Source organism: Schistocerca gregaria, chromosome X (assembly GCF_023897955.1).
Source record: "Schistocerca gregaria isolate iqSchGreg1 chromosome X, iqSchGreg1.2, whole genome shotgun sequence".
NCBI lineage: Eukaryota > Metazoa > Arthropoda > Insecta > Orthoptera > Acrididae > Schistocerca > Schistocerca gregaria.
The window spans coordinates 762723682-762742606 of record NC_064931.1 but is presented as its reverse complement, the minus strand read 5'-3'; the positions used below and the strand labels follow the sequence as shown (position 1 = coordinate 762742606).

The 18925-nt window shown below is 41.3% G+C and overlaps 1 protein-coding gene across 5 annotated transcripts in view; it reads left to right on the top strand.

Annotated features, from left to right (window-relative positions):
- LOC126299308 (fizzy-related protein homolog) overlaps positions 1–14418 on the top strand; it is a 96189-nt gene extending 81771 nt beyond the window's left edge. For 2 of the 5 annotated variants that reach the window (XM_049991112.1, XM_049991113.1), the window contains exon 11: positions 12248–14418. In XM_049991112.1, the coding sequence (XP_049847069.1) occupies positions 12248–12289 (42 nt within the window). In that variant the 3' untranslated portion in view covers positions 12290–14418. Of the gene's footprint in view, positions 1–8175; positions 8283–12247 lie in introns of all 5 variants that reach the window. The other 3 variants (XM_049991110.1, XM_049991109.1, XM_049991111.1) reach the window with 3 other exon arrangements.
- Positions 14419–18925: the final 4507 nt, after the last annotated feature.

Genomic DNA, 18925 nt, shown 5'->3' with positions numbered 1-18925 from the left:
TGTTAAGACCAACATCTCTCATACTGGACTGCCATTACTTTCTTCTGTAATCTTTTTTCGGCTTTCATACATACATGTGCCTTAGCTCCTCTTCATGCTGTGTTATGCACATGCTTCACGATGTTTATAACACATACAGCCCGCAACGTTACTGCTCAGTCCTCTTGTTGTAGCCACATGGATCACACAGGCATGTCGTATCAGTGTTTGGTAAGTGTTGGCCTCAAATGCTACTGCCTTTTTCTTGTGGTTTGCCATATCAGGATTATAGTTCATTTCCTTTCTGCAGTGCAGGATTGTTATTTAGTTCAGCTTTGGTCTAGAATGTGACTTCCACCTAATGCCCTATGGTGACTTCAGTTTTGTAGACTGCACGCGTTCCCTGTGGCAATTTTGGTACAAGAGGCTTTTTCCCAGGCTGCACTTTTAAGTTGGGGTTCTTTGCAGCCACAATTTGGGATGCTGTTACGACAGTCCACCTACAGTAGATGTTTGCCTACTATTTGTTCGGGTATGGGCATGATGTCTCATGACTTCCTAAGTAGGCTCTTTTTTTAATAATTTCATCAGTGGAGGGCTTGTCCAAAATGAAATCTGGTTCACTCTTGATCAAAACAGCATCCTCTGCTCAGTCATGGGCGTTACTCGCTTGTGACAAGCTGGGGGATGTTTCTGTGACAAGAGCTTAAATCTTGTCCAGGGTATCATATTTCACAGGGACCTTCTTTTTCAGTCTGACAATGATCTATGCGCCAATTTAGAGCGGCGAGGTGTGTATTTCGTTAGGTGTGTCCACCGGGGTCCGAGGGGTAATCAGGTTGCCACTGGTGCCTTCATCTCAGCCTTCGAGGGTGATACATTGCGCGAGAAGCTCAAGGTGATGGTCTACTGGTGTGATGTAAAGCACTATATCCCTCCCTCAATGCAGTGCTTTAAACACTGGAAGTTCGGCCATACGTCTTCCCCCTGTACTTCCAGCGTCACGTGTCGAGATTGCGGACGCCCATCACATCCCAATACTCCATGTGCCCCACATCCCATCTGTGTCAACTGCAAAGAGCACCATGCTCCTTGCTCATCTGACTGCAGGATTCTGCAGAAAGAAAGGAAGAGCATGGAGTACAAGACCCTGGACTGACTGACCTACACTGAGGCTAAGAGGAAATTTGAACGCTAGCATCCTGTACGCATGACATCATCTTACGCTGCCGCTACAGCAGTTCTAGCCCCATCAGCTCCGTCAACCCCAGTGACCTCTCAGAGCTGGAAGACTACACCTGCCCTCTTGATAGATGGGAGCATTTCCTTCCCTGTTTCACCTGCACCACCTACTTTAGGAGCAACACCCTCACAACCATCAGGCACATCAGTCCCCACTTCTGCACCGGAGAAGTGTAAGTCGTCTTCAGCTCCTCTCGCTAGGAAGGGGTCCCTTGGGTCACTCCCTTCCCAGGTTTCTGCTAGTGGGAAAGATGACACCCGCCAGATGCTGAAGAGCCCAAAAGCAGCTGGTCGTAAGGCTACATGCTCATCCTCAGTTCTGGAGACTGAATCAGTGAAGTCCTCCTAGCCAAGGAAAGCCAAGGAGCAGTGAGAGAAATCCAGAAAGAAGATCCCCAAGACCAAGGGAATTGCAATGGCATCCACACCACCGCTACTTACAAGCTCTGCATCTGTGGATGAGGTAGAGATTCTGGCGTCCACTGAGGACCTAGAGCTCGCCGGACCCTCAGACACAATGGATATAGACAGCTCTGACAATAAGTCGGTGGCAGCAGGTGACCCTGAGGCGTAAACTGCCTCATTGAGTGTTCAATGCTTTCCCAGTCTCATGATAAAGTCATCTTCCAGTGGAATTGTGGCAGTTTTCTCCACCACTTGGCTGACTACGGCAACTGTTAAGCTTTTACTTCTGCCTTCTGCATTTCCCTCCAGGGAACCTGGTTCCCGGCAATGCTGAGCCTTGCCCTCGCCTGCTATAAGGGATATTACAGGAACCATAGTGACTATAATCGAGTGTCAGGTGGAGTTAGCATTTATGTCCTAATCTCAGTCTGTAGTGAAACTGTGCCGCTTCAAACCCTCCTTGAAGCTGTGGCTGCCAGAATAAAGACGACACAGGAAATAATTGTCTGCAATGTAAATCTTGCTCCAGGTGGTGCAGTACCCCTGAATGTATTAGCTGCTCTGATTGATCAGCTCCCTAAACTTTTCCTACTTTTGGGAGATTTTAATGCTCATAACCCCGTGTGGGGTTTCTCCATGCTTATTGGCTGAGGCAGAGACGTCGAAACTTTAGTGTCTCAGTTTGACCTCTGCCTCTTACATACTGGGGCCACCACACATTTCTGTGCAGCTCATGATAGTCACTCGGCCATTTATTTATCAATTTGCAGCCCAGAACTTCTACCATCTATTCACTGGAGAGCACATGACAACCTGCCTGGTAGTGACCACTTCCCCATCTTCCTGTCACTGCCCCGGCATCATGCCCATGGACACCTCCCCAGATGGGCTTTAAACAAGGGAGACTGGAAACTTTCACTTCTGCTGTTACTGTTAAATCTCCCCCACACGGGAAGATCGATGTTATGGTTGAGCAGGTGACTACAACGATCCTTTATGCAGCAGAAAACGTGATCCGTCGCTCTTTAGGGTGTCCCGGCGTAAGGCAGTCCCTTGGTGGTCACCGGAAGTCGCTGAAGCAATTAAGGAGCGTTGATGATCTCTACAGTGGCATAAGTGGCACCCTTCCCTGGAGTACCTCATAGCCTTTAAACAGCTCCGTGCCCACGTTCGCCAACTTATCAGACAACGAAAGCAGGAGTGTTGCGAGAGATATGTCTTGACCATTGGGTGGCATACGTCACCTTCCCAAGTCTGGGCAAGGATCAAACATGTTTTCGGGTACCAGACCCCAACAGGTGTTCTTGGTGTTAACATGAATGGCATGTTATCTCACGACGAAATCGTGAATGCCGAGCACTTTGCTGAGAACTACACTTGAGCCTCTGCATTGGAGAATCACCCTCCAGCCTTCGCACTCTCAAACGGCGGCTGGAAGGGAAAGTCCTCTCGTTCACTACACACCACAGTGAATCCTATAATGCCCCATTTACAGAGTGGGAGCTTCTCAGTGCCCTTGCACATTGCCCCAACACTGCTCCTTGGCCAGATTGGATCCACAGTCAGATGATTAAACATCTCTTATCTGACTACAAATGACATCTCCTCGTCATCTTCACCTGGATCTGGTGCGATGGCGTCTTTCCATTGCAATAGTGGCAGAGTTCCATCATTCCGGTGCTCAAACCTGGTAAAAACCCGCTTCATGCAAATAGCTATAAGCCCATCAGCTTCACCAATGTTCTTTGTAAGCTGCTGGAACATATGGTGCGTCGGCAGTTGGGTTGGGTCCTGGAGTCACGTGGCCTACTGGCTCCTTGCTAGGGCAGCTTCCTCCAGGGTCGATCTACCACTGATAATCTTGTGTCCCTCGAGTCTGCCATCCGAACAGCCTGTTGCAAATGCCAACATCTGCTTGATATCTTTTTTGATTTACGAAAAGCGTATGACACGACCTGGTGACGTCATATCCTTGCTACATTATACGAGCGTGGAGCGTGATCTCCAAGGCCCATTCCCGATTTTTATCCAAAATTTCCTGTAGCTTCATACTTTCCATGTCCAACTTGGTGCCTCCCATAGTCCCCCCCCCCCCCCCCCCCCCCCCTCCCTTTCCATATTCACGAGAATGAGTCCCCACAGGGCTCTGTATTGGGTGTATCACTATTTTTAGTGGCCATGGTCTAGCAGCAGCTGTAGGGCCATCTGTCTCACCTTCTCTCTATGTAGATGACTTCCGCATTTTTTACTGCTCCACCAGTACTGGTGTTGCTGAGCGGCGCCTCCAGAGAGCCATCCACAAGGCACAGTCATGGGCTCTAGCCCACAGTTTCCAGTTTTTGGCCACAAAGTCATGTGTTATGCACTTCTGTTGATGCCGTGCCATTCATCCGGAACCAGAGCTTTACCTTCATGACGATCCACTCACTGTAGTGGGGACATTTGGCTTTTAGAACTGGTTTTTGATGCCCGATTGACGTGGATTCGTCATCTTCGTCAGCTTATGCGGAAGTGCTGCCAGCACCTCAGTGCCCTCCGCTGCCTGGGCAGTGCCAACTGGGGTGCAGATTGCTCTGCGCTGTTTCAGCTGTACAGAGTCCTTGTTCAATCCTGCCTTGACTATGGGAGTCTGGATTATGGTTCAGTGGCGCCCCCAGCATTGCGTTTACTCAAACCAGTGCACTACTGTGGCATTTACCTAGCGACAGGAGCTTTTAGGAGGAGTCTGGTGACCACCATTCTGGCGGAGGCCAGGGTCCCTCCATTGCAGGTTAGGCATGAACAACTGCTGACCAGTTACGTTGCACACGTTCGTAGTTCTCCTGCGCATCCGAATTACTGTCTCCTTTCCCCACCCATGGCGGCTCATCTCCCTCATTGGTGGCCCACGTCAGAGCTTCTAATTGCAGTTTGTGTCCGACCCCTTCTTTCCAAACTGGAGTCCTTCCTTTTACTACATATAGTTGAGGTCTATTCAAGTACATCTCCATGATGTACACCTAGGCCGTGACTTCGCCAGGCACTTTCACAAGGCCCCAAGGACTCAGTTAACCGTGCAGCTCTCTGCTGCCACTTCCTCTTGGTTCTTGACATATACCGAGGCCATGAAGTGGTTTACACTGATGGCTCAATTTCTCATTATCCCGTCGACTTTGCGTATGTCCATGTAGGTCATATTGAACAGCATTCCTTGCCCGATGGCTGCAGTGTTTTCACTGCCGAGCTGGTGGCTATATCTTGTGCTCTTGAACACATGCCATGGGGAGTCGTTTCTTCTGTGTACTGACTCCTTGAGCAGCCTACAAGCTATCAACCAGTGTTACCCTCATCATCCTTTGGTAGCGATCATCCAGGAGTCCATCTATGCCCTGGAACGGTCCAGTTGTTCAGTGGTGTTTGTCTAGACCCCGGGTCCTGTTGGAATTCCAGGCAACAAACTTGCCGATGGGTTGGCCAAACCCAACAGGCTATGCGGAAACCGCTTATGGAGATCAGCTTCTCTGCAACTGACCTGTGTTCAGTGCTACGCCACAAGGTTTTGCGGCTTTGGGAGGCGGAATGGCATAACCTCAGTATGCACAACAAATGGCATGCCATTAAGGAGACTACGAAAGTGTGGAGGACCTCCATGAGGGCCTCTCGTAGGGACTGTGTGGTTCTCTGTCAGCTCCACATTGGCCACACTTGGGTGACACACGGCTACCACCTGTGCCATGATGACCCACCTCAGTGTAGGTGCGGCACCCGGCTGACAGTGACCCCTATCTTGGTGAGCTATCCTTCTTTGGCTGCCCTGTGACGGACTCTTCCGTTACTGGACTTGTTGCCATTAATTTTAGCAGACGACGCCCCATGAGCTAACTTAGTTTTACATTTTATATGTGACGGGTTTTATGATTCTGTATAAGTTTTAGTGCATGTCCGTTGTCCTTTTGTGTTCTCCACTGTAATGCTTTTAGGCTGGAGGTTTTAGTGTGTCACAGAGTGGCTGGCTTTTTCTTTTTATTCTCGTGGTTGGCCAGCCATGGGCATCTGCTCTCTTGTTTTTATCCCTTCTACCTGTTTCTTGCTTCTCTCTGTGGTTTTCTTCTGTTTTGTCCATAGCAGTGTTGGTTGTCCTCCTGTCGTTCTTCTGGTTCTTTCATTCTCCTGTTATTGTGCTGTATGTGTCCTTTCTTTTCTTCTTTCCCTTTATTTTACTGCACGCAAGGGACTGATGACCTCGCAGTTTGGTCCCTTCCCTCCCTCCTTTAAACCAACCAAACAACACTCCAACTGAAGTGAAATTAGTCATAAAGCATAGTATTTTCTCTTCACTTGAAATGCTTACATAATCACTTGGGGTATATACACCTAAATAAAATGGTAGACTTCATTACAAACTCAAGTTCATTAAATTGGCCAGGAGCTGCTTCACTTTATCAATTTATTTTAGACCTGAAGGATGATATCTCAGCTGTATTATGAAAGTGATTAAAACAAGAGTAGAACCATGGATATTGAGTATTCATAAAGAAGGTGAAGGAGGTTGGTGACTGGAAGTAAATAACAAAATGTGGAAGATAGGAAGTAACGGAGATACCAGGTTTTAAATCTTTGCTCTGCTTATAAATGTTTTGTGTTATGCCTAGTTGTCACTTATTTAAAGAGGCAAGAATGAATTTTATTGTCTTTAAATTTAGTATTGTATGACCTTATTATTTGTAACAAAGACTCACCATGACAACTGAAACAATTGCTAGCAGTAAATTTTTGTTTTTCTCCTGACATTGGACTGAAGGAAGCTATGCAGATTAAAATTAAACAAAATCTTGAAGTTGTCTCTTTACGTGTGTGGAGCATGGGTAAAAAAAAATGAATAAAACCTCCTCCTTTTGCTAAGGATGATACATCTTATGAATATTGGCAGGAAGTCAGAGAATAGGTTTTATTTCGTGATTCTCTTGCTAAATCTGTCCGGAGTCTTCTAAACCGAGACAGAGTAGCAGATTGCCAACATATTGCCAAAGCAGTTGTTGTTTCTGACATAATGAAAATTTGTGTTTAATTTACAGTCTTTGTATGAAATATCTGTGGCAGTGGTTCATAAAACATTTGTGAAGGTGGTAAAACACAGATCACAAGGAATTAATATGAAACAGTTGAACTGTTGGTAGCGCAACACTTGCGATGACATAATGCAGATGTATCAGAAATTAACTAAATACATGTTTTTCACTTAGTAACTTGGCACACACTGACCTGTCCCTCAGTATGATAATTGTTACATTAAGTTATTCCAACAAGAACAGTAATAACAACCCATATACATGTGAAATGTATAACTGTGATTTATTGCTTCTGTATTTGTCCACCCAGGCACCTAATGATTGGTTTGTATTTCCAGTAATTAAATCCCCTATGGAGGTCATTTCACTGATTAATTTTTGAACAAAGTACAGTTAGATACATGACTTCTACAAAGTCATCCATAAACTCTGTGACTATGAATCAGACAAGAGAGACAAAATCTCAGTTGCTCAGCACAAAATATTGTAGATCAATATGATTTTCTATCTCTCCCCCCCCCCCCCCCCCCAATCATCACCAGTCTCCTTGCCTCCCCCCCTCCTCTCTCTCTCTCTCTCTCTCTCTCTCTCTCTCTCTCTCTCTCTCTCTCTCTCTCTCTCTCTCACACACACACACACACAGAGTGGAGGGAGGGGGGGGGGAGTGTATGAAACTGCATTATGTGGATGGCATATTTTTCTTCTCCAAAACACCATTTATCTCCTTTTTCAGTTTGAAATAATTAGCATGCTATAGAATTAACTGAAGTTGATGTTTTCTGAACTGTTCTGCTATCAGTTAATTTACCAAATAGTAGAAGCATTGAGTCATTGGCAAGCGCACAAAAAAGAATGAAAACTTTGCTATTTTTCTTTTTTGTGTGCCTGTTGATTACTCAACACTTCTACTATTTGATGAGTTCTTACCTTTACTCCTAAATTCTTACATTCTGCGAGAACTTTCCACCATATTTATTTGTTAGCTTTGCTGTGTGACAGCCAGCTCTAAAGTGTGGGTGGTGATATATTATTTCAAACACACCAGTGATGGTAGTTGTTGAAAATTTACAGTGTTTGGGCCATTACTCAGTTGTAGGTATAGAAACACAATTCAGTATGCAGTCACTACATTATTTATTAGTGGTGACTTGTAACAGATTGGTAGTACACTTTGAAAAACTAAGCTAAATGAAGAATACCATGTGGTGTACTGTTACAGTTTTATCACTGCTCATTGAAAGAATTCGTGAATGATGTGATCATTTAAAGGGCTACTGTATCTTGCTGTTACAATTTGATCATAAATTTGTAGTATTGTGTCACTTATATTAAGCTTATGTCGTAAGCACATGTACTACTCTATAACCATAGTGTTGATGAGCCATCATTCATTTAAATAGAAAGATTTGAAGTTTTCCATTCTAGATAAGAAAGTCTGATTCTGATTCCTACAGTGAGGAGGTAACTTTGAGTATTGTAAGTTGTAATAATAATGTTGCAGAGATGGGGCGGGCAGCACAAAACTGCTCTGTGTGGCGTAGGATGGAGTTTTGACAGATTCGTCATCAGGTAGATTTGAAGCGTGAAAGCTTTGGTAAGGATGCAAAGGTACTTATAGAGGTCATCACAGCTGGAACAGAACTGCATGCCCTGGAGACAGATGTTATTAAACAGGGAACATTTGATGTGCAACAGATGGCGGGTGTAAAAGTGGAGATTGTTGTTGGGTTGTGTGTGTATGAATGTCTTGGAATACAGTATGTTTGATACTAAAAATCACAGTGGCAATAATTGTTTGGGATTCCAAGAAGCACCAGGACAGTTACATTCAAGGAATGAGTTAAGTTGAAAAGTTTCACCATGGATCCACATCATGAACATAACAGTTAAACAATCCTCCAGTTCAGGAGATAGTGAGTGGCCAAGGGTGTCCCCTGTGTACACTGCAGGGCTCCCAATTATAGAACTGTGGAGTAAAAAAATCAAGAACATGATGGTCGTTTGCTTTACTTTTGTATTCAGCTGTGTAACACCAGAGTTTATGCTAAGTCATTACCACAAGTCCTGTCATTCTGGAGGTAACGAGTTGTTCAGAATCATCGCAAAGTAATAAATGACTCACATTTTTTGTTATTTTCTTTTTCTAATTTTATTTATTTATTTTAAATTAGAGCTCTAGAACTATAATTCTTTGATTGCTGTTTAAAGTAAACAGTATAATACCAGAAGAAAAATGCATCATCTAAGTATAATATTCCTATCTAGTAGTGTTTTACAAGTTCTACACAGAGAGACTGCATGGCAGTTACTACTTTCAGTCCACCCCATTACATGACCTGCAGGATCTCAAATGAAGAAGAGAGAAAAAGAGTACAAGTTCACAAAGTCTCTTCATGTCTTTATTGCCTGTACAAATTTTATAAGTCACAAATGATACAGTTATCCAAAAATTAGGAAGTCCAGTTCTTCTGTGGTATGTTCTTGTTGCCCATGTGTTCAACACGTCACCAAAAACATTCTAACTTTTTCTTAAGAAAACAGCTGCTGTATGTGTGTTGGACAAGCCTCTCATTGCTTTTTTCTTTCTCTTATTGTTGATAAATTGTTGGTGTTATTTTTCTGCCGTGTGTGAATTGTATTCACCTATCTTTGTATTTACATAATTTTTATTAAAATATAATTTAAACACAGGTAACAACATCACATTGATTAGCTTAACTATTTTCATCTTTTGAACATACACTTCATTACTGAGAAAATGATATGTAGTAAATCGGAAAAAAAGGTTTTAGGGTAACTCTTCATGCCTTAGCTCCTTCAAGAGCTCTTTGTAGAGTGCTTTCCTGGTGACATCATGATATGGACCCATGGTTAAGTGAACACTTTACTTTTTATCTTTCAGTTTAACTCATACTTGTATACATAATTGATTTGGAGCTTCTGAATGTGCCATATAATAAACCTTGCAGTAAATAGCTTTCTCCAAATCCATACATAAAACCCAGTAACTGACATGCCTAATCAACTGCTGGTAGCAGTATAGACTAGTTCTCAATTGTACTGCTGTTTTAGACATATAACCTGTTATTGTTCATTTTATACTGTTCCATAATTGAATTAAGTGTCACCTTACACTGCATAATTTTTTAGCTTTCATTAAATTAAAATATGCCAGCAAATATCCTGTTAACTGTGAACAATCGCTAATGGTCTCAAACTAAACTCCATCCGAACATGCCTCAGAAGGCCCAATGGTACTGACTGACCACCATGTCATCTTCAGCCAGTTGGGGTCACCCCGATGTGGATGTGGAGGGGCATGTGGTCAGCACACTGCTCTACCAGCCGTTGTCAGTTTTAGTAGCTGGAGCTGCTGCTTCTTAATCAAGTAGCCCCTCAATTGGCCTCACGAGGTCTGATGGCACTCCGCTTGCCAACAGCACTCTGCAGACCCGGATGGTCTCCCATCCAAGTGCCAGCTAACCCAATAGCATTTAACTTTGGTGATTTCTCGGGAACCAGTGTTAGCACTGTGGCAAGACTGTTGGCACTAATGGTCTCAAGAAACAAATAAAAAAACTCAGAGCTATGCCCAGTTACACATAATGCTGATAACAGATCATTCAAGAGGAACTTCAGTACTCTAAATATCATGTTTTAAACATTTCACATAGCTTTCCAAGCACTGCTTGAGTAGAACCATCACTCGCAGTCACTAGAAGTTAAGCCTATCACTTTGAATGTTCTCTGATAAAATTAGTAATGATGATGATGATAACACTAATAACATTAATAAAAAGTTACTATTGTAAACTGGCCATGAACAAGTGTGAACCTGTCAGTTGTGGTCTCTTAGTTTTGCACATGCAATTCACAAGTGAACCTTTCAGTTCTACTATCAGTTGGCTTCTTTGCTAGCTGCTTGCCACAAATGCAGAATAAAAATTTTCTGATTCTCTTTTGCAAGAATTGACGTAACTGTGTTTATCTTAAAGCTTCCAAATATCACTGATTTTCAGACTAATTGTATCATGGATTTATCCTTACAACTCTCTTTTCTTTCTTTCTTTTTTTTTTTCTTTTTTCTTCCAGCTATTACATAGTATTACCTTGCAGCTGCGCAGTCTATCAACAAACCTCACTGCCCCGTATATATTTCTTCATTGCATAATTCTGTCATTTTGCAAGCTCTTTTAAATTCATTGTTATTCATTCATAATTATTCTTATTTTCTGCGAAATTCGCAATGGAATGCATACAAGATTTCATTTTAATTCTCTCCCATTAGCTACATTTACTGGCCACTGTAAGTTACTCATTGATTTAGGATTCCATAATTGTCAGTTTCTCTTACTGTATATACTTACAATTCTTCCTAATTGCCATCTATTCTACCATTCACATGGAGCTGCTTACTCTTCTTAGCTCTGTGCATTTTCTATACATTTGAATGCCTGGTCTGTAGCAAATGAGGATAGTGATAAATATCATGCTTTAGAACTATTACAACGTATGAAAATATATCCATCCTTAAGCTTGGTGTTGAGTAATCACCTGTACTTAGTTATTCCTCAGCATGTTGTTACTTCTTCACATTGAAATATTTTCTAGAGTGCTTGGTGATATTTCTTCTTTTATTTCATTTTTATGTATTTTATTCCTGTCATTGCTTTATCTGTATCACCAGTGAGAGTCCCCATCAGTATCTTAATTATTGTAGTTATCAGTGTACTTATTTCTCTCTGTTTGTCATTATGTCACACGAGATAATGTTAGAGTGTTTTTATATGAAATGTTGTTTACATAAGGAAAAGGCAGGAATAAGTCAATTACACACTAATTTTATTTGTGATTTTAAACTATCACATGAACACACTATTGTCATAAGTTGACAATTTCTGAAAACTTTTGTGTTTGATTTAGGCATCATGATCCTAAATATCATACTTCTGCATATTAATCCCATCATTTCGCTAGTCCTGCCAAACAGAACAATATTTTTCTATAGAATATCTTGTGAATGAAGTGTTCTTGGCATTTCATTTTTGTGTCTGGTAATATAATAATTCTTGCAAATTACTTTATGTTTTATGTTTGTAGGATCTCAGTTCATAGTATTAAATTTTAGATTTTCACAACTATGTACAGGAAAGGACTTACAAGGCAAATATCTGTTGCCTAAAAGCTTGGGTATAGGCTTACTTGATATTATAAAATAAATAAAAATATTATTTTGTGATATTATGTAGCAGTATACTACCATTACAGTGATACCGTGAGGTCATATGACTCATATTTACATATGCCATTAAGGTGCCAGTATTGCTAGTTATGTAACTGTAATGCCATGTGCCATCATTTCCATGTGACATATTCCTGTCTTAATTATTTATAACAGTACTATTGTAGGACATCTGTCCAAGTGTGTGTGTGTAGGTAATTCCTGTTATGTAATGCTTGCTTTTTCTTTAAGTAGCAGTAGATAAGTATCAGCTTTTGTTCAAAAATGCTTGTTACTCACCAGAATCATATTATTACATACAATACTTATGAACTCTCATTTCTGTTCACAGGAAAATAAATCAGTTCTGAACCTGTACGCAAGCATACGATAACTACAAACTGGCCGGCTCTTGGTTTAAATGCAGACATTCAACATATTCAGTTCAGAAACAAAGAGTTGTTGAATTAAAAAATTGTATATTATTCTGAGTGTGCGGTTTCTGCGTGCCTCTGTGTGTGTGTGTGTGTGTGTGTGTGTGTGTGTGTGTGTGTGTGTGTGTGTGCATGTTTATTAAATGTGATATGTGTAGTAAATATGTTATATTGAATTACATCTGTGTAAAGCTATTAATTTACTAAATATAAATTGTTACATATGTAATAGGAATGTCTTACATATGTGGAACTTGAAATGTAGTATAACTTACATTGCAGTTTAATTTACTTTTCTGTATTATATTGATTTCCTTGGGAAAAGAGTCCCTGCTCTGATTTTTACATGGGCAGTATAATAGCTGTGAATGGACATTATAAGCTTCAGTGTCAACGTATAAATCCAGTATTTACAATGTAAAACTCAAAAAGATGGTGAGTGCCACATTGTATAACATTGCTAAATTGTTATAGAAAGAAAAAGCCCCCCCCCTCCCCACCACCACCACCACAACCTTCTCCTTGCCCCCCTCCCCCCCCCCCCCCCTCTCTCTCTCTCTCTCTCTCTCTCTCTCTCTCTCTCTCTCTCTCTCTCTCTCTCTCTCTCTCTCTCTCTCTCTCTCTCTCTCTCTCTGTGTGTGTGTGTGTGTGTGTGTGTGTGTGTGTTTGTTTGAGAGAGAGAGATAAATTTATACACATGGTGTACAACACTTGAAAGTTAGCTAATACGTAAAACGTATGTTGATGTACTGTATGTGGAATTAATGCTTATTATATGAAATGATATTGTCGTTGTATGTATGATATTCTTGCTGTGAAAAGGTTTTAGTTGTTAACTGATTTATTGTAGACGTATTTCCTGTTGAAATTGTGAATTTTATTTTGTTGAACATTTCACATAATTATTGTTGTTATAAACATGAAAGTCTGAGTCTTTTGTACTGTTCTGTTACTTTTTGCATGTAAGTATTTTTTTTTGTGTGTGTGTTCTTCTTATTGTAAATTTTGAAAGTTGTAGTGTGTGTTCACATTGTCGTGTAATAAATTTTTTGTGAGCTTGACTAAAGACCTTTATATGGATGTATGGATCGCTATATTAGTCTTGCCAGTCTTATAGTTTGAAAATTAGTAATTGTTATACAAGGGCTGTTCAGAAAGTAACTTAAGTTTTTCTGCTGCTCAATGAGAGAAGGTGCTAGTGTCCCCATCTTAGTTTTGGGGCATCTGCTGAATCATTATGCATCATGTGATTGTTTGTGGTGCATGTTGCCTCTGCTTTGTTCACTGTAAATGTTTAAAATGTGTGCTGCAGTAGAAAATACTGCAAGTTATGAAGTGCTATCAGTGATTAGTTTTTTATTTGCCAAAAAAAACCGATTGGAATTTATCAGGAACTTTGTACGATGTATGGAAATGATGCAATTAGTGAAGCCAAAGTGAGACAATGGTGCATCATGTTTAACAGTGGTACACTAGTGTTTTTAGGGAAGCATGAAGTGATAAGCCAAGCATTGTCAAGGCTGAACTGGTGGAGAAAATCAGTGTAAAGATATGGAAAAAAATTGTGAAACATAAAAAAAAAAAATGCAGGAGAGTGATACAAAACAAGCATTGAGGAAAATTGCATTTTAAGGTTTTTATTTCCATCTGTGACAATGAATAGCTATACACAACCGTTTGAACTCAACAGATCATGGGTGCTTTTGTTATGGGAGCATGATGGTCATTCACAGTTCAGTTTGGACCTTCATCTGAGTGATTTTCTCTTGTTTCCACACATATCGACCTGACTCGCAACACGGCACTTCAGCAATGATGAGAAACTGCATGCAACCATGCATGCATGGTTGAACCCCCAGTAGGCAAGATTCTATGATGGAATTAACAACAAAGTGAATCATTGTGATGTCTTACTGTATATGGAGATTACGTTGAAAAATAGCTGAATAGTTTGACTTTCAAATGTATATTAGAATATGTGTTTCATTTGATTTTTTAATTCTGAAATGTAAGTTACTTTCTGAATAGACCTCACATAATGTATGGACACATTAGAAAAAGCTATTACATATTTTCTGATTTGAAATATGCCATTGAAGTACGCAAAGATTATAACTTACTCTGCAGTAATATGAGCACCAAGCAACAGAAGGATAAGCTGAATTGAGGTTGTAAGAGACAGAAATAAAATTATGAGGAAGGAAAGCCTACAAAATGAACAGTCAGTATTAGAAAACAATGTAATTATGATTCTCGATTATTTCCGGTTTACTTGTTTCCACAGTCCTTTCAATATCTTAGAAATTGTCAAAATGTTACACCTTGTTCTCATATATTTATCGGGGTAGAGGAACTCGCAGAACAATTGACACTGGAATTGTGGTAATCCTCATCAACTACATGAAAAGTCACTGCATGCCAAAAATGTGAACTGATGCATCATTTTCCGCTAAATGACAACTTCTAATAGGTATGTGAGTAATATAGTGTAACCCTTTATCATAACATGAACCACTATCGAAGAAACTTGTTATTTTGTGTGGGACAATGCAAGAACACGCACTGCTAACACATCTTTGACAGTATTATGATGTGTTTTTTGATGGTAGAAACTAGCTTACAACTTCAGTGCTGACATCAAGAAACTGCATTGACTGACCAGTTCAAATACTCTGAGATTACTTTGCAAGATTTCAGTTAGAGTTTTTGCACAGCTTTGTGAAAAGATGTTCCGAACATACCAGGCTGCAGTGCTAAATAGTGCAGACTTCTTTCCAAGACCACCTCTAGGAGAAAAAGGATATGCCAAAGACCAAGGAACAAGTCATAGATTGTGTGTCATTCAGAGCATACCTTTCCAGTATCAGTTCTCAAGCAGTGCCAGACATAGTGTTTTGTGTCATACATGGAACACCCAGTAGCTCAGTTGTTTGCTAGAAAACATGACTACAGTTCAAAACTGCAGTTTGTTTTTCTAATAAGAATCTGTTACACAAATACGGTACATAATGAAGATAAGGACTTTATGGCCATATAATGTTGACATTCTGCGACCCTTCGTGTGTAAGAGAGATCAGTTTGTAAAGTTTATGTGGAACAAATTTAATTAAACATTAATATTCATTATTATTGAGTATTTAATACAGCTGTATTTTATTGATTTGTTTCTGGCAGAAATCAATCTTTCAACAATGGAATTATCGGGAAGAAAATGGTAAAAAAGAAATGTACTAAAGAAGCTGCTTAAAATCCTCAGTCGATAACATAATACATTGTGCAGAACTGGTGCCATGAGTGCAAGCAGTATTTTTATTTCTGATACTGGCTTTGTGATCATTCATGACTTCTTGTTTGAAGGGAGTTCTTTGAATTTTGTGTCATGGTTCCTAAACTAACTCCATGTTTAACTAACAGAGAAGGCACTTTGGCAAATTAAAGTTTGACATTCATCACCTTCAACTACATTCTTCTCAACCTTCTAGCAGTTACACTTTTCTTTCACCCATATCGTTCTCATTTCATTATTACCTCTGCTTAAAGAAACCTCAGGTTCCAAAAGCCCATTGTTTATAACATGCAACTGTTTTACTTTAGCAGCATTTTGTCTATCATAGTTGGCCTTATTTTTAGTGCCATCTATAAATTCATAATCCAAAGGTTGCATTGTCTTGATATGACACAAACTACATGATATTTCCACATTGAATCCACAACAGAGTACCATTTAAGTGAGTTGGGTCCAAGGAACTAACAGTCCGTACTACAAGCACATTTACTGAGTAAACACAAGAGTATAAAAGAAGCGGAACAGCCTGCCTCAGCAGTGTGTGTTCCTTTTTATACATATATAAAATGTTCAAGCATATTACAATAGTCATTAAGAAGTGAGCCCCAGGCACAACAACAGCCAGAAATTGTAATCATTACATCATGGTGAATGATTTGTAGCATGTAGGATTGCTACCCTGCCTCACAAAATATTGGACTGCAAACATCGGGATGCCGTTCACTGTCCTTTGTAAGGGGGGGGGGGGGGTTTCTAGTGGATCATCACATTCTAGTGATGATGTCATATGCTCATGGTCACTGCGATCATTCAAATGGAGTTGCTTCCGTTGTTGCATCATGAACTTCAGACAGGCAATTCTATCATGTTTGTTTGAATTCCAAATAGCTGTAAGCTGCAGTGACAGAAATCAGTCTGCTCAAAATTTGAGAACTCACCAGTTTACTGCAAGTCTGCTTAATCTATCCTAAAACTGATTTTGAATTCCTGAATTTGAAACTAGCTGCCTTATCACCAGTCTTGCCACTGTATATCACTTACCACCACAGAGATCCAGCTGTTCTCATTATACTGTTCTCTCATAGGTTAAAGTGTTCCCCCAATACTAGGGTAGTTGTTTAAATAATAAATTTGCAATAAGCAAAGTGCACTTAAAATATGGGGGCAGGGAAAATAATATCACAGCACATGACTCCAAAACTATCCTCTACATGCTGTTGCTTGCTTGTATGATGATATACAGATTGCATACCATAGCTGTTTATACCATATAAGTCTAATCTTTGGCATGTGGAATCTGTGTGAATGTACACTCCTGGAAATTGAAATAAGAACACCTTGAATTCATTGTCCCAGGAAGGGGAAACTTTATTGACACATTCCTGGGGTCAGATACATCACATGATCACACTGACAGAACCATAGGCACATAGACACAGGCAACAGAGCATGCACAATGTCGGCACTAGTACACTGTATATCCACCTTTCGCAGCAATGCAGGCTGCTATTCTCCCATGGAGACGATCGTAGAGATGCTGGATGTAGTCCTGTGGAACGGCTTGCCATGCCATTTCCACCTGGCGCCTCAGTTGGACCAGCATTCGTGCTGGACGTGCAGACCGCGTGAGACGACGCTTCATCCAATCCCAAACATGCTCAATGGGGGACAGATCCGGAGACCTTGCTGGCCAGGGTAGTTGACTTACACCTTCTAGAGCACGTTGGGTGGCACTGGATACATGCAGACGTGCATTGTCCTGTTGGAACAGCAAGTTCCCTTGCCGGTCTAGGAATGGTAGAACGATGGGTTCAATGATGGTTTGGATGTACCGTGCACTATTCAGTGTCCCCTCGACGATCACCAGAGGTGTACGGCCAGTGTAGGAGATCGCTCCCCACACCATGATGCCGGGTGTTGGCCCTGTGTGCCTCGGTCGTATGCAGTCCTGATTGTGGCGCTCACCTGCACGGTGCCAAACACACATACGACCATCATTGGCACCAAGGCAGAAGCGACTCTCATCGCTGAAGATGATACGTCTCCATTCGTCCCTCCATTCACGCCTGTCGCGACACCACTGGAGACGGGCTGCACGATGTTGGGGCGTGAGCGGAAGACGGCCTAACGGTGTGCGGGACCGTAGCCCAGCTTCATGGAGACGGTTGCGAATGGTCCTCGCCGATACCCCAGGAGCAACAGTGTCCCTAATTTGCTGGGAAGTGGCGGTGCGGTCCCCTACGGCACTGCATAGGATCCTACGGTCTTGGCGTGCATCTGTGCGTCGCTGCGGTCTGGTCCCAGGTCGACGTTCACGTGCACCTTCCGCCGACCACTGGCGACAACATCGATGTACCTTGAGACCTCACGCCCCACGTGTTGAGCAATTCGGCGGTACGTCCACCCGGCCTCCCGCATGCCCACTATACGCCCTCGCTCAAAGTCTGTCAACTGCACATACGGTTCACGTCCATGCTGTCGCGGCATGCTACCATTGTTAAAGACTGCGATGGAGCTCCATATGCCACGGCAAACTGGCTGACACTGACGGCGGCGGTGCACAAATGCTGCTCAGCTAGCGCCATTCGACGGCCAACACTGCGGTTCCTGGTGTGTCCGCTGTGCCGTGCGTGTGATCATTGCTTGTACAGCCCTCTCGCAGTGTCCGGAGCAAGTATGGTGGGTCTGACACACCGGTGTCAATGTGTTCTTTTTTCCATTTCCAGGAGTGTATTTTGTAACCACTACATAGGGTAAACGTTATTCAGGCTTTTCTAATATTGTATCATTTCAAAGAGCTATAAGAACATATGGCATTGTTACCTGATTTCATAGATGAATTAAAATAGGAACACACTTCTTTATTATTAAAAAAGGAGTGTATCATATGAGCAGGTCCTTGTGACACAACCACAGAACTAAATAGTACATGCTTTGTTGGACTGTGGGTAGTAAGATTTAATTTGCAATTCAGGTGAAGAGCAGATAATAATAATAATAATAATAATAATAATAATAATTATTATTATTATTATTATCATCATCATCATCATCATCATCATCATCATCTGGTTACATAGATAACTTAAAATAAGAACACCTTTTTTGGGAGAGGGTAAATCATATAAGCAAGTCCATGAAGATCAAATAAGTGGAATCACATAACACATATTTTATAAACTCAGGACTTATAACTTGCCTTAGTAAATGTCACAAGTAGATGCAAATATGGATTCTTTTAGTGAAACATATATAAGTATGCACCTGTGTCATACCCTGTACTTGTATACTACACGGAATGTTATAAAGA